A 26,601-nucleotide genomic window follows, 5' to 3' on the forward strand; every position below is an offset into this window, starting at 1 on the left:
CTTCCTGTGACAACCCTGTTGGCTGGGTCCTTATTTGTTCTTTCCTAGTGTGTTGTGCAAGATTGTATTGCTCATGTTTGCTACCCTGCAACCTAGTTGTCTGTGTCTGTCTCACCCAGTGGAGTTTGAACTCTGTGGAGTGATGGGCCAGGTATTAAACAAATTAATATTCTCAGAAGTTAAGTGCCATATCTGAAACACGGTAAATTAAAAAACATGTGGAACTGAACATCTCTGATGGGAATAGCTATTAATATCAGGCCAGAAAGGTCTAAATTTTAAGAATTTCTGAACTTTTGTACCCCATTACTCTTAGTATTTATAAATGTTACACATAAAACTTTTTCATTGTTTTTCTTTTTCCTTTTTTTTTTTTTTTGAGACAAGGTCTCTTTTTGCTGACCTCAAACTCATTATCATCTGGCCTCAACTTTCCAAATATTTAAATTCTTTCTATGCCTAGCTTACTGAATTGATTTATCAGCACTATGTTATGTGAAATTCATAATAGAAAGTGAGGACTTTAGGCCAGCTGCAGAAATCTTGATTCTTGAGTGTAACTCAATAATTCATTCAGTAAACTAATATGTATTGAACACACACTATCTTAATTTGTTCAGATTGCCATAACAAACTACCATGACGTGCCACTGGAGGGAGCACAGTCCTGCCAACATAGCAATTTTGGCCCAATAAAACCTATTTTGGACTTCTGACCACTGTAAGAACTGTAAGAACAAATACGCGCTGAATTAAGTCACCAAGTTTGCAGAAGGTTATAACAGTACCAATAGAAAACTAATGCAGGGACCAAGTTGCCTGGGATTTCCACTAAGGAAATGTGAAGCTGATAAAGGGAGAGAAGACAGTTTCCCCCTTGTTTCAAGAGGGTCAAGAATCAAAGTAGGAAGACTCAGTAGCAACGCAGTCCAAAAATTAAGAATCACATATATAACACAAACTCAATAGTTAGTGACCAAAGCAGACCCTGAATTAGGAAGGATAAGAAGCAGGAAGGAAAGGCACAGGGTTGCTTCATGGGAAGTTATCAAAGTAAACTTAGATCACATTTATTAGGCTGTGGGCACCAAATGCTTAAGGAAAGTCTAGCTGACTTGACCAAACTCCTTAAGGAACAGCTCATTTATTAAGGTCCTTCTACTAGTCAGCTAATGTATTTCAATTAGATGGTCTAATAACCCTTGCTTTACTATTTCAGAAACCAATTCAAAAAGGTGAGTGACTTGTCCAAGGTCACAGGAAACACTAGGAAGTGAAGGTGGGATTGGCCTCATCTCTCCAGTTTTGGGAGCTCAGCTATTTTTTTTCACACCATGTGGCCTTTCTTTCAGGAAAAAAGCTTGTTGACTGAATGGTTGTATGCACAGTTCAAAGCAGAAAAACACTGACATAGTTTGAGATAGATATTCTATCAGTGAGGACTTGAAAATGAAGTTAAAAATTAATGGCAAAGCCAAATCCAGACTGTGTTCTGAGATCATAGGATCACAACTGGTGCAGTCTGACCCCCACGTGGCTTATTATTTATCCTTGTGAAGACCTGAAAAAGGTATTTGGAAGGAAAGAAGGACAAGAACACCCTCTTTTTTCAAGTTAGCCTTCTAATCTAGGGCTTAAAATATTGATTTAATGGTGAAGGTAAGTGTTTTTCTTGTTTGGATAGAGTATGCTAATTACTAAACTATCAGAGATTCATTAGAGGGAGGAAACTGTTTTAGGGGAACTCAAAGGAAAAGCGTTAACATAGTCTTGGGATTTCCATTTGGGAATGGTGTCTGGTTTCAAAAGGAAGAAGAGACTTTCTTAAAAAGGTAACTGATACAATCAAGACCCTAGAGCAAGGCTTGAGAGGCCACTGGTGCCAATGGACACTGTGGATAATGGTTACTTCCCTGAGGACTCTGTGAGTATTCACTGCGACACCTTGATGGGTGAGAAGACTGACTATGGCTATGAAATGAAATACTGGATCAGGACAGACAAGGTTTGAGTTTGGACTGTGATTAATGAAACTTTTCAGATTTCTACATGTATTTGAAATTTTCTGTCAAGAAAAGGAGAATATTATTAAAGTTTTGATAAGATGGAATGCTTATAGAGATATGCTTGCATGCTTATAGAGATAACCTGGGTTTTTTTGACCTCCTTATATAACTAAGAAAAGTTGCCCAGAGAGATAATGATTGGCACCTGTCAGTAGTTTGATAGGAAGCCAGAAGGGAAAAGATTCCATGAAGGTGCCATCTCCCAACCTACTCAAAGAAAATTCCAATTACAAAGCACAGCTCCTAGCTGGGAGAAAAGGTGTGCAGGCCCTCCTGCTTATATCCTGAGCTGTGAACCCCACTGGCAGTGCTACATTTGCACTTGAGTTTTGGCCTAACCCTGCCTTCTAGAATTGCCCACCATTGGGTACCAACTGGTACACTTTTTTTTTTTCGTCATAACTGAATTCATAAGTGCATTGACAGTGTGACATAAATGTTACACTGGAATAACCAACTTCATTTTAGAAGGTAAGTGGGTGACAAGTTTTACTAACATTGAAGGAATTGCTTCTTCCCACGTTCTCTGATGTTAGTGGCAAGACAAACTCCCTCCCTATCCCCCATCTATGTTGTAGATTCCAGGCAAGAACACAGTTTTAAAAGGAAAAGCTTTAAACCAATTTAGCAAGTAACCAAAAGGCACTTTTATAAAAATATGTTTTATTTGCTATAAGCCTATACTTATTGGATCTGAGAGGACTTACATGCTGATATTGTGTTTTTTGTTATTATTACTATTATTAATATCAGTAATATTTTATAATAATGCTTCACAATGTACAAGTCATGTCTCATAGCTTTGTTTTCATTTTAAACAGCCCTGTGAAGTAATATTATTCTCATTTTTCCCTATGAAATAATTAAGCTGTAAGAGTCTATGAAACTTGCTGTGGTTTACATAGATTCGGAATGGCAAAGCAGAATTCTGTCTCCGAGCACCCTCTGAGGTAAAGACTCATTCTCTTTGAACTACAAATAACATTTTCTCTGATAAACCAGGAGACTAGGCTAATAAAGATGATGCAAGATAGGCAGAATGTCAGAGGAAATCTAAGAGTAGTAGAAAGATAATTCTAATGTATGTCACATATCATAGACTAGGAATAGAGGAAGAAACCTTTATATATAAACCATAATGTTTTTCTCAAATACAACCTATACTGTGTCATAAAATTTTTTAAATATAAAATTTTCCTTTAACTTAATTTCACTTCAAACTTTTACAACTTTGACACTAGGACACACTTTTTTTTTTTTTTTTTACAATGTGACTCCTGAATGGGAAGGGTCTTGACATGTTCTCAATTGTTTCCAATTAGACTAAGAATTATCAATCACGCTAGTGCTCACATCTCATGTTTTAATAAGCACCTGTGATTATTTTAGAAAATTAGTCTTCATTATTATGTTATAGGAAGACTTCAGTTTAGAGTTGTTTGGGATGTTAGCCTGAATTCTGCATTTGTCTCATGCAAAGGAAACAAAAAAATTAATAATGGAAAGTGGTTAAGACAAAATTCAAAGTAATTCTTGAAACCATAAAAACGATGGAGGGGTGTTCTTCCCTTTCCATTAGACAGTAACACAGAATGGGAAGGAGAATTGAAATAGTAGGTTTATGACACAATTCCACTAAAAGAAACTGTAAGAAAAAGAAAAAGGTAAGTTTTTTTTTTTTGCTTAATAATAAACTCAACTTAAAGTATTTAAGAATAAATAATTAAAATTTAATTTTAAATTATATAAATTCCCATCTAGAATACCTTAAAATGGAGTTACTTTATTAAAAGCTTAGGTTTAAAATATTAAGAAAATAGAGAGGAATTGTATTAACAGATAGAAAAGGCAGCAGTCTGGCATTAAGAGACCTAGTATTGGCTCTATGAATTGTGTTAAGTAGCTTTTAAGGCAGCTTCTAAAATTGTCTGCATATTGTTTTCTCATGAATAAAACGAGTGTCTGGACCAGAGGATCTCTGAGTCTGTTAGCTCTCCAGCTAGGTGTTTATATAAGATTCGTTGGACAGAGATTGTTGGAAAAGTTTAAGCGGAGTATAAGTATTTGTAGTGGGATCTTACAAAACAGGAGAAATCAAATATAAAATGGTCCAAACTTCAGCTTTGAACCCAGATGGTTTCAGATAGGATGTGAGTATAGAGCAGTGGGCTGATCTCCTGATAACACCCTGGACTTGGAAGCTTTTCAAGTCAGAGCAATAGCTAACATCTGTCCTCCATTTGAGTTCATTTTAATCAAATAGGAAAATTTTAATTAATCTCAGTACTCAGGAAACTGAGGCAGGAGGATTGCAATTTCAAGGTCAACCTGGGATATATAGTAAGATCTTATCTCAAAAATACTTATATTTCAAAACTTAGATGAGAAGACATTATTCTCAGAATTTGAAAGATATTTGACAAGCAGAAAATGACCTTGATCATACTAATAAAGCCTACTGACTTTTTAAAAAATAAATTTATCTTCTTCTAGGTATTAAGTAGCTATTAGTTATTTTTTAAAGTTGTTAATTATGGAAAATCATAAACAATAAAGTGACCATTCTGTTTTGTAACTCATAAACAGCCATGGCTGCTGTTATGTGAATCTGTTTTTCTGTATGTGGTTGTATATACTACATTCTGCTCGTACTCTTGGTGTACTAGTATTTCCTAATCTTATTTCAGTATCTTTGAAGGTGTTATTTTAACAGACTCCACCACAAGAATTTCAAAATTGATTTGTCAAACCCTTATTATTAGATTAATTTGTCTCCAATACTTTGCCAACATCGCTGAGACTACAATAGATATTTTTGGATAAAATCTTCCATTTGTATCTTTCCTTATGCCTTCCCCACCCTAAGGTCACAGATTATGAACACTTTAAGGATGTGGATACAGCTTTTTAAGTTTGAGTGCAGAAAGAGTACAAAGCCTTGAATTATGAAATATAAATGTACGGGTGTTTTTAAAAATCATGGAAGATTTAGTTTAAGAATGGATGTGAAATTAACAATATTCATTAGATGGAGTTTTTCCTAAAAGAAGAAAATATATTTATCTCCAAAGAGAATTTGATTGGTATATAAATATCAAAATAAACATGTCCGTATTTAGGAGTCATAAGTTTTCTTTGCTTGTCAAAATATTTTGATTTATTCATAGTGTAGTAAAAAGGACATATTTAGTATAATTTTATAGGTGTTTTGAAGACCTTGGTAGCCTAATAAAGTGTTCACATTGTGTGTAACAAGGAACATTTTAAACCTTTAAATGTAAGCATTATGCAACATCATCCTTCTTGTTCAAAGAAGACAACATGAAACATAGTTCTGGTTCTCAGGCAGAACAGAAACATGGTCAGAATGAAAGAAAAGTTTGCTCTGAATCCTTCCTTCTCAGCTGTTGGGCTTAACTGTCCTGTCTTATGGACTGCTACAAGCAATAGTACTTCTTATCTTTGCATGGTTCTTTGTGATTTGCTAAAGCATTTTAAATTTTTTCCCTTTAAGTTTTCCAGCACAATCAGAAAGCAGATTTATCATTATTAAACAAAGGAGGAAATGGATGATTAGAGAATTTAAACAGCTAGATCTAATAATTTTGAATCCAGACCTCCTTATAAAAATCTGGTCCTCCGAAAGCATAGTAGGAGTATGCCAGAAACTGGAAGTCATATAGCTGTATTGAGTCAAAACTTTTACTGATGGGGGTTAGGAGTGTATCTCAGTAGTAGAGCACTGGATTAAATTACCAGCAAAACCATCACCTCCCCCCCCAAAATTAAAAAAACTAAAAGTTAAACCTTTATTGATGTTGAGAGGAGGCAACATTAAGAGGGTGAAATTATTTGTATGTCATGTTTTATATTATGCTTTCCCCATAGATAAAATCCTGGAGCGATAAAAGAGATTCAGGGCAAAGGGAAACTCACCACAGAGTGTGGTACCACTTCCTGGAGAAGCTAAATGGATAAGAAGCCTACCACCAGAAAAGGTAAATATGCTGCCCGTTTGCAGGTTATGCTAGAGAAGAATTGAAGCTTATTTCCAGTGTTATTCATACATTCTTTCCTGTTGGAAAGAAAAGTACTACTTCTCAGATATTTCAAAAGAGAACCCTTAAGTATGTAACTAGTGTAATTCAAAGGCAGCTCTTTATGCATAAACTCTTAAGCTTTGCAACAAACAGTGTGCATGAACTGTACTATTTATTTGAAATCCGGAGACTTGGGTTTTGTAATTGGCTCTGTCATAATCTTCCTTATTCATCTTATTTTTGAGCAATATGGCACAAAGTCTTTACATTTCCTCTAAAAGAAGGCTACATGCCTCAAAAAGGAGGCCGCACACCTCTAAAAGAAGGCTATGTTTGCTTTGCTTAATTTTAAGATCCCAGCTATGTGTTGAAGGCAGCCAAAGAATATGACAGAGGAAATTCATAGAAATTGTTATTTTGGTGGGAAAGGACAGTGCATAATATCATCTAACGTCCTTTTGGCTTTAGCTGTGGGAGAAATGGAAAGAAGAGGGTCTTTGTTGGCATGCTTATTGCGTTCCTCTGTACTTTCTAGGTCCAGACTTCTGTTCATTGCGCTATGGGCTGGCTCTCATCATGCACTTCTCAAACTTCACTCTGATAACCCAGCGTGTGAGTCTAAGCATTGCAATCATTGCCATGGTGAACAGCACACAGCACGATGGCCCCTCTAATGTCTCCACTGAGGGGCCTCTCACAGACATCCTCCATAACAGGAGCAGATCCTTCAAGGAATTTAATACAAAGGTAAGTGTGATGGAGAACAAGGCTCCTTGTTGAAAGAGTAGGAAAAAGCTTGAAAGGAAGATGAACCTTGATTCTGCAGAGTATAGAATTATAAATTTTCAACTGCAAACTAAAAAGCACTGAAATTATTTTTGAGACTAAGATTATTATTGTCATAAAGTAGGGTAATTATAAGAAAAAATGCAAAAAAAATCTAAAATGAAACAGAGTATTGCGTGTTTTTAGTAAAAAACTAGGGGTACCCTTCTGGGTTACCCAATTCGATTTGGGCCCTGCAACTTTCATTATTTTTGAGCCATTTTATAACTCTATAAATTCTTTATAATGAACAGGAATGCAAACAATTCTTGTCTGCAGTTTTGCAAACGAATTCTGTCTTGTAGATTATCAATTGATACTCTTCTCTACTCACCACTTTTCCCAGGCCAGTTGACTTAAACCAACTTTACCATCTGTTTAAAATCCCTTTCAGCATTGCTTCCAGGTTCTGTATATGTGATTCTTTGAATTCTCCTTTGAATTGGTTGTGACATCTTATTCTCTCATTAATCAGTGAGTTAAAAAGTATCATTAATCAGTTAAAAAGTATCCTCATCAACTGTATATTTTACATTTGTGTTATAGTCATGATGATATCTTATTTTTAAAACTATTCTTTATACTATGAATCATTTACTGTACCTTTTTAATGTCATCGCTATAATCTGTAACTCATGATTACATTACATTGGGCCTACCTTATCTACACATTCATACTCCCTTGCTCAGGAATTTAGAGCACCTTCAAGTTGTCAAGCACACCATGTTCTCTCAACATGAACAAACATGTGCTGTGCTTCTTCAGAATCCAGAATCCGGCCCTACTTTTTCAGCTCACTCCTATCCATCAATGGCCTAGGGAAAGTCTTTTCTCTGAGCCAGCCAGTCACTGTTACTTTCTGATTGTTTGGTATCATCCCAAATGCTGCAACTCCATTTTTGCTGTTTAATCCATATGAGAATGAATTTTCCTTGTTCAGTTCATACACTCTTCAAAGGATGGTTCTAATATGCCTCCTTTCTGGGACCTTCCCAAATTTTAATTCCCTTTGTCAAAGTCCCTATTCTATGATAAGCCTCAAATATAAATTCTAATATGAATCATATACTTTGCATTAATTACAGTTTTTTAAGTGGATAAAATATTTCTTTGGTTATTTAATTTGTAACATGATGCCATATATGTAGAGGACCACCAAATTTAATTATTGAGCTGTGTCAGAAGAAAAATGTGATCTTACTGTCTTCCTTTGTTGGGATTCTGGTTTGAACTCAGCTTTGCACTTGCAAAGTAGGCACCCTATTGCTTGAGCCATAGTCTAGTCCATTTTACTCTGGTTATTTTGAAGATGGGGTCGCATGATCTATTGGCCCAGTTTGGCCTTGAACTGAGATCCTACTGATGTCAGCCTCCCAAGTAGCTAAGATTACAAGCAGGAACCACTAACACCATGTCTTACTCATTTTTAGCACATTATTTTAAGAAGTTGGTTCTGCCAAAGCAGACCATAATTCTTAAACTTGATTTTTCTTTTTAATCAGGGGTTGATTTTGATGAGTTTAATAAAGCTGTGTTTATCTTATTCTTTAAAGTAAGTGTCAATGTCATTCAACTTTTACAAAATAATTAAAGGAAGCTCTTTAAAAATGGCTCTTTTTCCTTTTACTGCTTCCTATTGTCCATCTACGTAATCATTTATCTTTATCTCTTTTATTTCCTGTTTTCCTCCCCTTCTCAGAGAAGCAAATTATAGGTAGAATTGTTTGGGTTTTTTTTTTTTTTTTTTTTTGAGGAGGGAGGTAAACTTAGGTCTAAGTTAAGCAAAAAATAGGAAAAAGCTAAAATAGATATTTTATAGTGGGGGCTCATCAACCTCAAGCAATTCTGATTATAAAGTAGATTTTCACAATAAGACTTCTTAGCAAAGAGTTTTTGTTCTTCTCTTCTTCTTTTCCAGACCTCTGTATATCAGTGGAGCCCAGAAACTCAGGGTATCATCTTTAGCTCCATCAGCTATGGAATAATACTGACTCTGATCCCAAGTGGATATTTAGCAGGGATATTTGGCGCAAAGCAGATCCTTGGTGCTGGTTTGCTGATTTCTTCTCTTCTCACTCTTTTTACACCATTGGCTGCTGACTTGGGAGTGATTTTGGTCATTGTGATTCGGACTGTCCAGGGCATGGCCCAGGTATCCAGATACTTTCTCATTTTGAGTGGGGTATAGATTCCCAAATTCTGCAAAAGAGTAAATGTCTTAGCGATTTCCATTGCAGGGAATGGCATGGACAGGTCAGTTTACAATTTGGGCAAAATGGGCTCCTCCACTTGAAAGAAGCAAGCTCACCAGCATTGCAGGATCAGGTAAGGATATATACAGGTGTCACAGCTTTTTAATCTGTTGTATCCCATCATGCCTCTCCTTCTATGAATCACATAGTTTGAGGAAGAGAGGAGAAAGTGCTACAGAAAAATTCAACAATACAAGAGGGTTAAAAAATAAAAAGCATCTATATTGTAAAGACCCTGAGGCTCAAAAACAGAAAAGACCATTATGAGTTGGATAGTCAAAACAGCCTTGTAGGAAAAAGTTAGAACTTCAAGAATTGTATAGATGGAAAAAGATCAAGTGAACTTGCCAACACCATTTTAGCAAAGATACTGAGGGGGACAATAAGATTATCGGAATGCAGATGATAAGGAGAGTGTCAGGTGCTGGCATGATTCTGACTTTACAGTTTTGAGCTACTTAATCCTCACAACAACTATCTAATGTAATTACTATTTTGCAACTTTCATTTTCCAAAGAGGGGAGTTAAAGTATGTAGAGATTAAGTAAATGACCCAAACACAAATAGCTAGTAGTGGTAGAACTGAGAGTTGAACACAGCTGGCTTGGTGGCAGAGCGCACATTCTTAGTCATGGTACAGAAAGACCCTCCATGGTCTGTGATCTTACCAAAGCCTCTACAGTGTCATCATTACCTAAATACATAGTAGTAACTGTGATTGCAGAGTGTTTAAGTACACTAAGGGATTTAGATTTGGTCACATTGGTAGAGAGGAGCCATTGTTTATTAATGCTAATTACTTAACATGGTATTACTACAGGAGATTTGTGAGCAGGAACAGCCTGTAGGCCTCAGAGTATATACTTGAAAAACAGAACTGAGGTTCTATCAAACTTCTCACTCCTATGTCTAACACATGGTCACGTCCTGCAGTCTTTTACCCCAAAGCAACCCTCTTGCTTTCTGCCTCTTTCTATCACCATTATACAACCTTCTATATTTCCAAATATTGTCCAACTTGTCCTTCTCTAACTTGGTTTCTTCCAGCCTTCTCTTCCCATCAAAGCCAATTTATCTCTTAAAGTACAGATGGGCATTTTTGCTTACGTGCTTCAGTCTTCATTGTGTACCTTTATTGGCTACAGACTTTAAGACTGACCTCTTTATTGCCTGGGTATAAAGATGCTTTGACATCTTGTCCCAACCTGCTTTCCACTCAACTCTCCTCTGCAGGCAAGACTCTGGTTGCATCAGTTACACACATCTGCACTTCTCTCTGGTTCTCCTCCTATGGTTCATATTGCTAAAAATTTCTCTGTCCCTGTTTTTTTGCCAGAATTCTAGCTGTTTTGCTGATTAACTCATATAAATGATTCTTTAATCTTATAATTGCTATAATTTAATCTGTATGTACTTCCATAGATAATTATAGTTTTATTATCATATTTATATTCTACATAAATTTTTCAAGTTATAGATTAGGACCCATAAGTGGGTCATAAAATTAATTTAGTGGGTCAAAAACTAGTATTTGAAAAGTAAAAATGAATAGAATAGAAAAATCTTGTAATGCTTTGCACATGATAAAGTTAACTATTGGTTCATGAAACTTCTATTTGCGACATGTGTGTGGTTGTGTGTACATGTGTTTGTGCATATTTGTTCTGTGTTGCCATAAAATATATTTTTTACTGAGAGTCTCTGTAAAATATGTTGTTTTTTTAAAAATGTGGACTCCAAAGTCTGCATTGTGTTATACTGGTAATAGTGAATTTTGTTCACATTTTTTGCTACAACTGGACCAAAGGCTCCTGAATTTTTGCAAGCCTTTACTTTTTCTGCACCCAACCTCATATTGCATCATGCCGTAAGAACATACTGGTAAGCTGTGATTGCAGAGAATTTTTACAACAAATTTAAAGATTCAGAGTTGGTCACATTGGTATTTAGTTAATGAAGTTAATGAACTCTTTTAATGAAGAGTTAGGGGGCATATCACTAGTATTTATTAATGCTAATTACTGGGGGGTGATTTGTGAGCAGGAATAAGCATTCTCATCACCTAGTAATTCCCAGTCTGTCATCTCACTGTTGAGACTATGTCCAGGGAGGGCATACAGTCTCAACCTTTGCTATTATCATAAGTATTTTTCTTTCTTCTCTTTAGGGGCAGCATTTGGTTCCTTCATCATCCTCTGTGTTGGGGGATTAATCTCACAAGCATTAGGCTGGCCTTTTATCTTCTATATCTTTGGTGAGTCACTTTCTCTTAAATACTAACATCTCTATTTCTGAACGTTTGTTTTGCTACACACATCACCCACACTGTTTTTGTACAAATTAAAATATCCTTTGTTAAAAGGAAAATTATGAAGAATGTTGAGGATGGCATCTTCTCCATGGGACCTTCCAGGATTTATCTCATTAGATTCAGCCATTCTCTCTTCCACGATTCTTACTTAGATACTTTCTTACTAGATTATCATGTATTTCTCCTTTTCATCTCCCCACTAAACTATGAAATGCTTGAAGCAAGGAATCCATTATATAATGGTTTGTGAAATCACTTCAGTGGTATAATACTATGTGATATTAGCTTTAAAATAAAAGAATGGGTTCTAGTGTGTTCGGCCTCATGGCAGCTGCCCTCTTCTACACAGTCACGCTGAGCCAGCGTTGGGTCCTGGGATTCTGCTGCAGCCTACCACCTCCCAACCATGGACTCCACAAAGTGAGTGAGTTTTGGGCCTTTGTGAAAATGTGTAAACAGGATCCAAGCATCCTGTACACCGAGGAGATGTGCTTCTTGAGGGAGTAGGTAGAGAGCATGGGTGCTGCTACTCATAAAACTAAATCAGAAGAAAACATCAGGGAAGAAAAAACAGACAGTGAGAAGATGGAGGAAAACATAAAGGCAGACAAGCCATCAAGTGAGGAAAGTGATGTAGAAATGGACCATGAAGGTGTAATTGAACCACACACTGATGGCCCCAAGAAATGGGAGATGAAAATGTAGAGATAACCAAGGAGATGATGGATCAAGTAAATGATAAGAAAGGGGCTGCCTTTGAAGACCTAAATGGTGGTGAATTACAGAAAGCCATTGACTTGTTCACAGATGCCATCAAGCTAAATCCTTGCTTGGCCATTCTCTACCCCCAGAGAGCCACTGTATTCATCACATTTCAGATCCAAATGCTGCCATTTGAGACTGTGACAGAGCAATTGAAATAAATCCTGATTCAGCTGAGCCTCATAAGCACAGACTTCTGGGCCATTGGAAAGCAGCAGCCCATGGTTTTGCCCTGGCCTGTAACTGGATTATGATGAGGATGCTAGGGCTCTGCTGAAAGAAGTTCAACTGAGGGCCCAGAATATTGTTGAGCATTGGAGAAAATACAAGCAAAAACCTGAAGAGCCAGAGATTAAAGAACAAATTGAAAGGGTTAAGAAGGCTCAAGAAGAGCATGCAAGAGCCCAGAGGAAGGAAGAAGCTAGAGGACAATCAGGAGCTCAATATGGCTCTTTTCCAGGAGGATTTCCCAGGGATTGGGGATGGGAGGTGCCTGGGAATTTTCCCAGAGGAATTCCTGGAATGGGACAGGGCATGCCTGGAGTAGCAGGAATGCCTGGACTCAATGAAATTCTTAGTCATCCACAGGTTCTTGAAGCCATGCAGGATCCAAGTTATGGTGGCCTTCTAGGATGTGGCCCAGAACTCAGCAAATGTGCCAAAATATCAGAGCAACCCAAAGGTTATGAATCTCATCAGTAAATTGTCAGTCAAATTTGGAGGTCAAGCATAAAGCCAATCTGACAAAATCCTTGCTGAAGGAAAAGCAACCTAGGTCACTTAATGGATGTCGCAATAATGCAAACCAGTGTACCTTTGGCCTCATTGTGAGAGCTGGGGTGCTTTAAAGATAATCCCTTCCCCTCTGCACCAAATGCTGCTGAAGCATTGTACATACAGTGGTTTGTCATTAGGGTATTCATTCAAATAATGCTTTCCTACTAAGAATTACAAACTTTAAATACTTCTTAAACCTTGAAAACATTTAAAACAATTGAAAGGGTATTAATTTCTCCATATTATTTGCTAATTATATTGGATTTTTTTCTTTGAATTATCAGGCAAGGAAGATTTATTGCTCTAGTGAAATAAAGGTTTATTAGTGGGAAGCAAACAAAAGTCATTTAAGTAGGTTAAGTTTTGAGTTGGATATATGGTTAGTAAGGCATTTTTGTCTTTTTAAATAATTTTTCTTTCTTTCTTTCTTTCTTTCTTTCTTTCTTTCTTTTTAAACTCAATAAAACTGTAGGGACCACCAGTATTTCAATATGACCTAGGTAGGGAGTGGAAGTATTGGCAGGGTAGTGACAGCTTTACCGTGATTTATATGACATGCCCTTGTGTGGGGTACATTTAAATCATATACTGTTTTGAAGGGATAATTTTTTGCTGTTGCTATGTTGCAGTGAAAAAGGATTGCTTAGCTCTGTTCATGTCTAGTATATCAAATAAATGTTTTTTTACCATTTCCACAAAAGGAAAAAAACCCAAAAAGAACAGATGAATCCAGCAAAACAAGGAATTTAAAGAATAGTAGTCCCAAATCTTTTAACATATAGATTGTTCTTTTGTTATAACCAAATGGTGTCATTAAATATGGTTCCTGTCTTAGATGGCTTTCTCACTAAAGATGCAAATCCAAGCCATTTTGTTTAACACATGTTAACCAGGTATACTCAAAAAATATTACTTCTGAGAAGCCATAATGGATCTGTGGTTTGAATACAAATACTACTGTCTTTCAAATGTATAGGAAAATTTTCCTTAACACATTGACTTCAGGGCAGGTTATTTCATATATGTATAATTACTCTGTGTCTTCAGTCCTGACTATCCAGACCTTCCAAATCAAAACAATAATGTGTGTTATTAAGAAGTTACTGTTAAAATCACCTAACATGATAAACACTGGAGTCTTAAGGGTAACTAATCAGCTATGAAATGGTATGTTCATGCTCATATTATCTCCAGAGGCACTGACATTGACAAATACACAACTCTACATTTGAGAGATGGTACCTGAAAAGCTCCAATGGAAGAAGGAGATTTATAGAACATAAAGGAAGAAACAGGAAATTTTAGGTCATTATGGTAGAATAATTATGGTTTGATATGTGTGGTAGAGAAATGTATGACACTTCAAAGGAACCCCCCCAAATATACAACTCTATATGAAAACTAATTTTGTCCCTTCTTCCCAGGTAGCATTGGCTGTGTCTGTTGTCTCCTGTGGTTCACAGTAATTTATGATGATCCCCTGCATCACCCATGCATAAGTGTCAGGGAAAAGGAATACATCATATCTTCACTGACTCAACAGGTAAGAGTGCGCCCAACCCTTCTACCTGTAGACCATGCAGAGGTCTTCAGAGCAGGATATGCATCTTCTGGGAGAGTCTTATCCTAATACCTTTGTTGATTAGATATTTCCTTTCAGTCCAGTTCTCCTAGACGATCTGTCCCCATAAAGGCCATGGTCAGATGCCTACCACTTTGGGCCATTTTCGTGGGATTTTTCAGCCATTTCTGGTTATGCACCATAATCATAACATATCTACCAACATACATCAGTACTGTGCTCCATGTTAACATCAGAGATGTGAGTATACTTCCTATATTTCTATGAAAGTAGCAATAACAATAGCCCTGTGCTGCCTATTATATTCCAACATTGTATATAACCATTTAACCTTCTCAACGACCATGAGAGAGACACTGAAATGATACCCATTTCATAGATGTAGAAATGGGACATGTAGAGGTGAGATAATTTGTCTTGGGTTATGCAACTAAGTGATAGAGCTATTGCAACATCTGTGTCCGTAACTACTATGGCATATTGCCACACCAGCTGATTCTAAAGTTTCTCTCAGAAATTAATATAACATTTTTCTGGAGACCAGCATGATGCAGGTGCTGGTTCTCTTACCTGACACAATGTTCTTCCAGTGTGTCAAAGGATGTTAGTTTCCCTCAAACAACTCTGAATATTGAAGAGTAGGTGAACTGTTGGTCTGTGTAACTGGTAAATGTTGGTTCTATATGCATATCTGTAATATTCTGTATTACTTTCCTTCCTTCAGAGTGGGGTTCTGTCCTCCCTGCCTTTTATTGCTGCCTCAAGCTGTACAATTTTAGGAGGTCAATTAGCAGATTTCTTCCTGTCCAGGAATCTTCTCAGCTTAATTGCCGTTCGAAAACTCTTCTCATTCCTTGGTAAGGATAGGTGTATGTGTGTTCACTTAATCAGTGTGGTCTGAGAGGGTTCCTGACAGTATGTCCTTATTACCCAGGGCTACTGCTTCCATCACTATGTGCTGTGGCCTTGCCCTTCGTGACTTCCAGTTACATGGCAACCATTATTTTGCTGATACTTATTCCTGGGACCAGCAACCTGTGTGACTCAGGGTTTATCATCAACACCCTTGATGTTGCCCCCAGGTAAGGGCTTTACCTGGTTTTTCTCTCCTCCAGACCACTCCAGAGGTGTTAGACCTCAGTCATCATCGTGAAAACCTTCATGTTACATGATGGCAAAATGACAATTAACTAGAAATGTCAGTTCATGGCCATGACCTTATGTGCCAGTTTTAGAACAACAGTCCCCATTCCTGGCTAGTAGTCATTTAGATAAAAAGTTTCTCAAACTTTCCTGACAGAGATTAGTCTGTGTGTTTTGGGGAAAGTCCATAGACTATTTTTTATAAGTTTCCAAAGGGTTCATCATATTAGTTACCACATAAATTTGTTCTTACCATGAGTAAAACCCCTCTGCTAAAACATCTCATAAATCAACACACTTAATCATCACAACTACATTAGGTGGATCCTATAATTATCCCCGAAAGTAGGAGAAGACAGAGGAACAAAGGGGTTAAGTCGTATGACCATGGTCGCACAAAGGCAGAGACAGTGTTTGGACCTGCATAGTTTGGCTTCAGACTCTTCATCCTGCCTGTTGTGTAAACTACCTCCTACTTTGGGCAGTGGGGTGGAAAAACTTGATTCCCACAGAGACTAGTTCTCTCTGCTTATTCTGGTTATTGACTCATTAGAGAAGTGGTTTCAGGGTTGGCAAATAAACATCTCCCTGAATGTCTTTAGAGGAATGAAAAACTGCACTAAGCAAGTGGCTTTGCCATTAGAAATGACTCTCATTAAAGCTTTCTACTTAAAATCATCTTCTCCACAGATATGCAAGTTTCCTCATGGGAATCTCAAGGGGATTCGGGCTTATTGCAGGAATCATCTCTTCTACTACCACCGGATTCCTTATCAGTCAGGTTGGGCATGTTATTGAACATCTGCAAGTGGCAGGTATTGTTTTAGGCATTGAAGATATACACTGTGCTCTCAAAGATGGTACGGTCTGATGGGGGAAGCAGATGGATGTCAACTCAATTACTCTATTCACGCAAGTCTCTAAATCAGACTCTGGTAGGCCCATTTCCCAGGGCAAGAAAAATAAAAGCTGGATTTCTCAAAATGAATAGATAATTTATGAAAATAAGCTCTTTGGCTATAGAAGACAGTATGTATGGTTTCCAAGGGGTAAAAAGCATGAGAGAGTTCTTAGATATGCCCAGAGTAAATGATACATGTTAAGTAGTAGTTAAGTAGATGAGTACAGAAAAGATGAAGAATGTTATGAAAATTCTATTCAGATTAATTCTAATCTTTACAGAAAATCACAAAGGAGAAAACAAAGTTTCCCAAGGACAGTTTCAAGAGAGATTAAAAGGTAGATGAAAAGAGAATGGCTGTGGGAAATGGCAGGGATCATGGGCTATGAGGCTTGCCCAGTGTCTGGAAGTGTGGGATGCTGAGGAAGATGAAAAGGCAAAACCAGGCTGGGATGGAAGAACTGATAAGTCAACTTGCAAGGCAAAGTTTTTTTGTTTTTAATATATGTCTATGTGTCCTAGTTTCCAGATTAATTTTTAACCAAATTTCTAGTAATCTACTGTGACTATAATACTAGAAATGAACTATGATAAGGCCTGCTGAGGAAGGTAGCTCAGGAAGAACAAATATTACTCCTGTTGTATTGAGATGGTCATCTAAGGAGTTACATTGATTGATGTCAACAGCCAAGATTAAAACAAAATAGGAAGGACACAAACATGAGATCTTAATGATGTCATTTTAGGCATAAGAGCAGATAATATTCTATTTTGTTGAATATTGAAATCTAAATTTATAGAAAAACATTAGTGTACTTTAATTTATTTTTATTTGAAGAAATAGCTATCCCAACTCAGAACCTAATGTACATTTTAGAGTCATTTTGTTTCCAATAGTTACATGAATCTTCTTTGATGACATAGGGATGTTAAGTTACTATTGCATATTGCTCCCTACATTCTTTGTGATCAGCATTGAAATATACAAAATAGAAGGTTTCTATAATTGGGGGAGAAGGAACTTCTGATAGTAATAATTTTTGTGATTTTTTGTGTTCAGGATTCTGAGTCTGGCTGGAGAAATGTATTTTTCCTGTCTGCTGCTGTCAACATGTTTGGTCTGATCTTTTACCTCACATTTGGACAAGCAGAAATCCAGAACTGGGCTAAAGAAAGGACTATCACGCACCTCTGAGACTGGAGAGTCACAAACTTAAATGTAGTACTGACCCTTAACTTATTAACATTTTTGCTTATTAACATTCTTTGTTCATATTGTGGACCATAGACACTGTCGTTCTCAACTCAAAATATGTTAGATTTTCTGAGGAAGCATAAAAAAATCTGTGGATGCCTGGGCCCCACTCCAGAGATTCTGAGTGAATTAGTCTGGGATGGAACCCAGATCCATTAATTTTAGACTCCCAAAGAGTTTCTAACATGCAGCCATAGTTGACAATTGCTATACAAATTTGAAATCAATTACTATACAAATTTGAAATCAATTACTATTGCCTTTGGGTTTTCCTCTTTGGAAAATAAGAATAAAAATCTATGTGAAAATAATTATTGATAAATACCTTCTTGGGCTTGGTTATAAACACAGAGATCTGCTGAGAACTGTAGTCATATGCTACAGAACTCATTATAAGACAAAATTTTAAACCTGTAATCCACAGAATTAATATTTTTATTTTTTTATAGTCTATGAAATATGGGTAGTTATTTATATGGTTAAATTCTATTTAAATTCACATACTAAAATTAGATAAGTCCTTTCTTATTTATTTACATTAGGATTATTTACATCAGATAAAATATATATTTGCTTATCCTAGCTAAATGTAGGATACTAAAGAACAGAAAATGTCCTGTGGGAAGATTAATTGAATAAAGTTAACTATAATTCAGGGAGAGAGATGACAGAACTGGAAAGCTTGTACTGTGAGACAACATGGGCACATCCAGAAGGGACAATAAGATAGTTTAGACCATATAATGAAAAGTAGAGGGAGATGACCGAGGCACTTTCAAATGAAATGACAATTTATACTAGGGAGAAAAGTATTAAAGATATAACAAAGTGAAGCAAGGCAAAGAAAGGCATCACATAAAAGAAAAGTTCATTTTTAGAGTGGAAAAATATCACTGACCATCTTCATATTTTCCCAAATAGTCATCATCAACCCCAATAGGAACTGATTTTGTCTCCTAAAACATAAAACATATCCTCTAGGTTATCCACACACACAGCTGATTGTAGTTTTGCCTCAGCTTTCTTAGGGAAGAAGTTCCCACCATATTTAGAATCTTAGTAGAACCAAAAGGACTAGAACCTTGGACTAATTTAGCAGGAGAAGAGAATTTTTTTAATGGGTTTGGGTTCAGGTGAGGGCTAGAATCAATAGGTAATCTTGAGCAGAGGTTTTAAAGAAAACAGAGTGCCAGGACTTGAGGATGATAAGATGAGAACACATAGTTTCTACCCTATAGAAAACTAAAAGAAGAAGGAAAAGGAGAGGTAGCATAATGTATTATATACAGAAAAAAGAAAAGGAAGGAAGGAAGGAAGATAGGAAGGAAGGAGAGAGAGAGAGACAGAGAAAGAAGGAAGGAAGAAAGGGGAGAGAGAGATACTTTTTCTTAGGGAGGGAGGAAAAAGAAAAGAGTAGAAAGAAAAATAAAGGAAGAAAAGAAAAGAAAGTAGCAGGCAATCCATAGGTAGAAAAATAGGTTAATGACTTGGGGCTTAAAAAAAAAAAAGAAATTCTAAGTGGCCCATAAATATAAAAAAATGAACTCAACTTCATTTGTCATTTAAAAATTAAATAAAAAGCACAATGTGGTACCACTACATGCTTAAAAGAATGGATAAAATGAAAGAAGATGGAAAATAGCAAATGTTGGCAAGGCTGTGAAACTTTTATACACTATGAATACAAGTATAAATTAAAACTTTGAAAAGCTGCTTAATAATGCCTCCTATATAGCTAAATGTGCAATTTCAATGACTCAAACACTTCACTAAGAAATGCATATATACATAAAAATGCACAACAGTGTTCATAGGAGTACTACCTGTACTAGCCCAACAGGAAACAACTATTTTGCCTGTTAAGGGAATAAAAAGTAAATAAATTATGGTCTATTCAAACAGCAATGGAAATTAACAGACCCAACACCCAAACCCATGGATGTCTCTCACAAATACTGTTAGGTCCCTGGCATTCTTGGGGCGGGCGGAAGGACCCGAGGCTAGCTATTGAATGAAAGAAGACAAAACTACATTCTTTTAAAGGTGTATAGAGACTTTACAGACAAAACTAACCTATCCTGTTAAAATTCAATTAGTGATTCCCCTTGGGCAAATGTAGGAGTCATAACTAGATAGAGAGTATCTAAGAAGGGGTCCTGGGATACCAATAGTACATGATTTCACAAAAAGAGAGAAATTTTCCTTATTTCTCAATACACTGACAAAAATTAACTAGAATGGATTAGACCTTTTACTTTGTTCCCCTATGGGCTTCTCAGTAATGGAGGCACACACTTGCTAAGGTCTTCCTCAACTTCTGTTAGTTCCATCTTTTTTCCTAAAGTTGCCAGAGAATGTACCTGTATTCACATTCTTCTCACCACTTTAACAAAGAAAGCCATCCATACCTTATTTTGTTGCAATGCCTAAAGTGTAAATATTTGCTTGTTGTCAACAAAGGGATCATTTCAAGTATTGACTGGAGGATAATTTGTTAATGATTAATACCTTCATCTTGGTTCTTGGTTTAACCTCCTTCCTTATTTGCTGTGTGTGTTTTTATTATAGGAGAAGATTGGCCAGAGTGGGAATGTTCTGAACTTGAACAACTAAGGTAGGACAGTTTAGGAACTGGTTCTTTCATATGAAATTGGAGTATTTTTCCTAAGCACCAAATTTCAGGATATATTTTATAAAATCCCCAGAAAAAAAAGTTATGCGATTACTTCTAGATTTTATGCAACAAAGTAGTTAAAACTATTAAAATCAAATCATGTCATGAAATATTTATTCAATTGTAGTCATTTTTTATTTATTCATCTTATAAGGTGATTCATGTTTTCTTTTATTTTCAAAGCTTATTGATATTTTTGATGAAAAGCTTTAGTTATAAAGCTCAAAATGTTCGAGGGGGTACCTAAATTTTCCAAAACAGTTTAACATAATACACAATCAAGAATTTAAAGACTATTGCTGTATGCATACTGTTTATTTTTTAGTGGTATCCCTTCTGACATTTACAATTTCTGCTTTTTTAAAAAATTACCATAGTATTATTTGTCAAGTAATTTTTAAAAAATACTACCAGTTCCCCTTTCTTCTCAACTCATTATCATATTTGTATTTTTATAATTTGTTTCATAGAATATATATTTGAGTTTTTAATTAGGTTTTAGGAATCTTTTTCTCCCTTACAAAAATCTCTTTTAAAATATGCCAATCATTAATAGCCATGATGCTAATACCATTTTTCATATTGAGAAAAAATTTTTTCAGTTTTTATAAGTAGAGATTTTTGTGTTGTAGTTGGGTTATTTAAGCCATAAATAGATTTACTCAAAGAAATTGAGGTGGAAGCTATTCTCATGATCAAAGGGAAACCTGAAAGAACGGGCAGCCTTAAAAGATCTTAGCTACAGCAGCTTGCTCCATTGCTGAAATAAATGGGGTTGGACCTGTAATCTTCATTCTCCAGGCCCTCTACTCAGTATTTAAGGTCTTGGGGGAGAATTTAATTGGTGAAATTTAGGTGAAGTACTCCCTCTTTGGTTTTAATAGAGAGCATGGAGTACTGTTGGGCAGAACATTACTGAACTCTGAGCTTCCAGAGGGAAGTCAGGATTCCATGATTCACTGTCACAGTATGTCACCCACAATGGGTAAGAGATCGTTTTTCAAATACAGTTGTAATGCTGGAAATGAAGGGTAAGAAATGTTGGAAATAGGTTTATATTAAATTGTTTTTGTTTTTTAATAATTAGGAATAGGACCTTCAGTAGCTCTTTGCCAATTTTAGCAAATTTTAAGTTGAGGATGCTTTCTTTTTGGTATTCTTTCTTGTTCTGAGTACTACAACAATTCTTAGGACCATATGGATACACCAGGTGATGTTGGTGTAGCTAATGGATGCTGGCACTGAAAGGCTAGATGTAAATGGGTCTTTGGCCTCAGACACGGTTGTATGGAGGGATTAATATGTGTTAACGAGCTCAGAATGGTAAACTTAAATATTATTTACAGCTAAAGTACAATGAATTGAGGAACTCTTTCCTCTTAAGCAGATATTGTCAATATTCACATATTTCTCCCAAGTTAATAGTTATCAAGTTTTATATGGAGTTCTTTTTTATCAGAGCTGCCAGGTTTTCCAAAGTGAGTGAGTGGTGTGCACATGAGACATGAGGCTAATTCCCATTTACTTAGCAGGTTGCCCCAATCTTCTTGTAAAAATCAACAAGATGTCAGTTAATCCATTTGTCAGATTCCTAACCAAACACAGCAGCTGCATTTGGAAGGTGTTGCTCTCAATGGGCAGTGCCTGATTACAATGAGAGGTAAAAAAGTCTGTACCTGGATCCATAGACCTAGTTCACCTAGTTCCCCCCATGTTCTTGGTGCCTGGGAGGGAGCCCCCGATACCTCAGAAAGTTGTGTAGATTCTGCTAGCTTCTTTATTGCTAGCCTCTTCACTGGATCTTAGCTTTTCTCCACCACCATCTGGTTCATTTTCTATCATGTGATTTGGCACTGAATCTGACATTGCTGCTAACTCAGCAATTCCAGGGTTATTGTCCTATTGCCTCATGGAAAGGATGTCATAGCACCTACCACCCTCCCTCCTTCTGTATACTTTGATCTCAGCATTACTATTTTTCCTCTTAGGCATTGCAACTCTCTCTCCTTCTTGTCTTGTTGGCATCCCACTAACTCTTTTCTGTAGACGTGTTCTTCTTGTCATTATTCCATGTTTCTAGAAGCATCCACAAATCTTAATTCTCTGTAAGCATTGAACCTTAAGATTGTTAAGGATAAGGGGAAAAAAAAGAAAAATGAGAAAAAAAGTTTTAAAAACCCTCAGGATTCTTTCCTCTACTTGTATTATATAATCTCTGATCCCTCCAAACTAAGAGTTTCATATATTTTCCATTGTACATTATTTTCTTTTCTTTTCTTTTAGGAGTGTTGGGCCTACAACTTGAGCCATTCCATTAGCTCCTTTTTCATGATGGGTTTTTTGAGATAGGGTCTTGTGAACTATTTCCCCGGGCTTCTTTGAACCACTATGTTCCTGATCTCTGCCTCCTGAGTAGCTAGGATTATAGGTGTAAGCCATCGGAGCCTGGATTTGTCTTGGGAAAATACTCACTTCCCTAAAAAGCCCTTTAAAATATTCCCATGAGAATCAGTCACCCTATAGATTCCTGTCACATCTCATTTTAGGATCTGAACCTTTATTTGTTCTAACTGAATGTAATCTTCTAGAAGGCAGTAACTATCTTTTGTTTTCTTTAATTTGGTTCCTTAAAAATAGTCTGACAAAAAATAGAGCAAGCACTGGTGTCTGTAATTGTGAACACTGTGGAGTCTTCAGCAGGGAAAGATATAGGGGAGCCCATGGTTGCTGCAATGACTGTTGACATACTCACTAGCAAAGACTGCTGGAGTCTTTGGCAGAAAGAGAGACAGGGGACCATAGTGGCTCCCATTATGTGCCTAATCCAGATTCTCACCACCTTTCTTCTTTGTTCCTACCCATCTCCAGATAGCTAGGTGATGCCAGTCTCCTGAGTGATCTAGGTGGTGTGAAACCAAGATGAGTCCTTTGGGCCCACTTCTCCAATAGTTGTTTCTGCTGCTAGGAATCTCTCTTAGTGCATTGGGATAGGTAGCTTGCCCTTCAAGTCTTTCTTATTATCCTACCATTTTTCTAAAATTGGTCATAACTACTCTTCTAAGACCCTGCTATGCAATAGGAATAGAAGTAACCAGCTATCACATTTCCTCTTCGGATTTATTCTCAGATACACTGTCAAGCCCAAATCACCTCTCAACACACAAATGCCTACTTTAAACAATGCCATTAACTTAAGAGAATTACACATTTTTCCTTTCAGTTAACATTTATTAGTCTAATGCCCAGTGGAGTCAATTCTTTATTTGATATCAAAATTCACATTTCTATAATGAGTCTCTTATCCTATCATATGCTTAAAGACAGAACTCACCAAAGGGCACAGCTGCAGTAACAGGTAGACTAGCAAGCCCCTGTCCATTGGCTCAGGAAGACAAGCAAGCTTTTCTCTACCGACAAAGGTTGAGAAATAATAAATGCCAATTTGCATGCGCTTTGGTTTAAGATTCAAATGTGTAACTCACACAAGGTCAAGAAAGTGTACGATGAACCTGAGTGGCCTTAATTTGGTGAAACTCAGCAGAAGCTAACAAAAGTCCTCCTCAGAAGAGATAATCACTTAATCCCTGGCCATTTAAAGATTCCCTCAAATAAACCCTCTTTTTACTATGTTCTCACCAGCTCTAATTACAAAGTATCTGTGGAAACAACCCACCAGAAGTAAGAATCAGGGGAACACAAATTATAGCCTTCCCCACATTGTCAGATAAGGGAGGATAAGAGGAAATAATAGGAATGAATATATTAATAGAAACAAAAGTTTAAAAAAATAGACTTGACAGTTTTGACTAACTGAATAAAACCTAGATATTTAAAGTTGTTAAAAAAAGAAAAACTTTATTTTTTCTTTTTTTGTGATTTTATTAACATATAATAGTTGTACAGGGGGTCACATTGTGATATTTACACATGTGCTTACAATATATACTAGTTAGATTTACCCCCTCCATTCTTCTCTCTTTTCCTTCTCCCCCTTCTTAGAACAATTTCAACATGTTTCATTCTAATATTTTCACATATGAATACAAAACACATTCACCATGTACACCCTCATTACCTTTTTCTTTATGCTCACCTCTCCCACTGGTACCCAGAAAAAGATTTATTTTTTTTAAAGTAAAACTTTAATATGTGAGTTAAGTAGTTCATAATAGCTAAATTCATTAACTGAAAATACTCCCAGAATCACTGTCCAGAGGTGGGGCAGTGATTCAATGATGACATCAAAGCTTAGGCTCTTTCTACTTTTCCAGTCCCCCAGTGATTTATACACAAACATTTGCTTCCTCTTCCTCAGGGAAGAACCATACTTACTCTACTTCATTAATATCAAGATTGTTCATGTGGCTTTCTTTGAGCAATGCAATTTGAGCCAGAATGACAATTGTTATTTTCAGTGAGAAACTTTTTCTGTACTCTCTTTTCCTCTCTGTCATGACCTTGCTATGTTCTACATGGAAGCTGCTCCACCATCCTGTACCTAGTGTGAAGATGGGTTAGCACAGCAGAGCAGCTGACCTTTGGACATATAGCATGAAGCAGGCTATTATAAACCATTGAAATTTGGGGGTTATTTGAACTAGAACCTGGCTTCTTCTGACTGATACAAAAATTAGCACCAGAAGTCAAGTGCTACCATAAGAGAAACATGCCTGCATGCAAACACACACACACACACACACACACACACACACACACAATGTATATGTTGTCCTTAGAACTTATCAGAAGACAAAGGAAAAAATTAGAAGCTGGAAAGGTAGCACTTGATATACATGATTGAAATATTTAGTAAAGCTTTTGCTTAAAGCAACTTGGAAGTGATAATATACTTCATGAGTTTCTTGATTTCAGTTACATGGTTGGGATATTGAATGTTAGTAGTATGTCGGTAACATAGTTAATTGCATTTTTTAAAAGTTCTCTAAAAATATATGAGGTCAGAAAATATTTGGCAAATTTTTGAATACTCATACTTGTACATCTGGAAGAAGAAACTTCTTTTCAATTGAGAATGGATTAAGAAAAATTATTAAAATTACTTCTCATGACAACATAGTGCCCAGCAAATACCTTTTAATTTTTTTTTTTTGAGACAGGGTCTTATTATGTTGACCAGACTGATCTAGAATTCACTGTGTAACCAAGGCTGGCCTCAAGTTTGCAATTCTTCTGCCTCAGCCTCCCAAGTGCTGGGATTTCTGATGTGTACCATTATGTCTGGCTCAGTAAATACTTTTGATTGAACAAAATAGCTCAGGAAAATGAAACAAAGGATAGGACCTTCTCATGGGATCTGGATAGGCTTAAAATGTCCAAAATTCAGAGAAAGAGTTAGAGCGAAAGGAACAAATTTCCAAATGAACTGGGGAGAGTGGGGTGGTAAAGCTAGCATATGAAGTTGATTATAATTAAACAAACAAAACAACAAAAACCTAGTTCTTGAGCATTTAATACAAATCATACTGAACTAAAGAAAACTGACTACTCAGAACTTAAAATATTGCCTTGGGACACCATTCTGTTTTGGCAGATGATGGACTATGGAAGCTCCTTAGTTCCTAGGAAGGAGCATATTCTCCAATGTCTTCTTCATATGTGGCTAAGAAGCATAATAGAAGAGGAAAAATTTTCCACAAGAAGGAGACAAGAGCCATGAAAAACAATGAGTTGTCGAACTATTCTGAGGTACAAAACTACAGATTAAGCAAGAACTATTTCCCACCTCCAGGGAAAAACAAAAGAACAGCAACAAAACATTGCAACTTCTGCCCAGGGTGATTTCAGAATTTCCTTGGTGAAGTGACTATACTCTGCCTCCTTTTTTACAGTTATCTTGTTCCTGATCTGCTATTGGACATTGGATTATGAGGTGGAATGGGAGTGGGACAGAATTCTCAGTCTAGCTTGTTGGTTTTCAGAACAAAAGGACCCAAATCCAGATTGATGTAGGGATTATCGTGAGATTCTGTCTGTACCTCAGTTCCAGTTGTT

The 26,601-nt window shown here is 36.5% G+C and overlaps 1 protein-coding gene and 1 pseudogene across 11 annotated transcripts; both read left to right on the forward strand.

Moving 5' to 3' along the window:
• The first annotated feature begins 1,456 nt into the window (after positions 1-1,456).
• Slc17a2 (solute carrier family 17 member 2) lies at positions 1,457-26,216 on the forward strand. Of its 11 annotated transcripts, none has more exons than XM_074082720.1 (15): positions 1,457-1,659; positions 2,888-3,016; positions 5,955-6,064; positions 6,642-6,853; positions 8,851-9,084; positions 9,170-9,257; positions 11,352-11,438; positions 14,459-14,577; positions 14,695-14,856; positions 15,341-15,473; positions 15,551-15,698; positions 16,450-16,574; positions 20,484-20,529; positions 21,474-21,574; positions 26,141-26,216. In XM_074082720.1, the coding sequence occupies exons 3-15, from the start codon at positions 6,037-6,039 to the stop codon at positions 26,170-26,172; spliced, it is 1,515 nt and encodes a 504-aa protein (XP_073938821.1). In that variant the 5' UTR covers positions 1,457-1,659; positions 2,888-3,016; positions 5,955-6,036; the 3' UTR covers positions 26,173-26,216. The 11 variants fall into 11 exon arrangements, 6 of the variants coding, with proteins under 6 accessions (XP_073938821.1, XP_073938820.1, XP_073938824.1 ...); XM_074082719.1 differs by having other exon boundaries at positions 2,935-3,016; XR_012450729.1 differs by having other exon boundaries at positions 1,466-1,659; positions 2,935-3,016; positions 16,450-16,540.
• On the forward strand, positions 11,445-14,452 carry LOC109702922 (hsc70-interacting protein pseudogene; annotated as a pseudogene).
• Positions 26,217-26,601: the final 385 nt, after the last annotated feature.

Source organism: Castor canadensis, chromosome 8 (genome assembly GCF_047511655.1).
Source record: "Castor canadensis chromosome 8, mCasCan1.hap1v2, whole genome shotgun sequence".
In the NCBI taxonomy this organism is placed as follows: domain Eukaryota; kingdom Metazoa; phylum Chordata; class Mammalia; order Rodentia; family Castoridae; genus Castor; species Castor canadensis.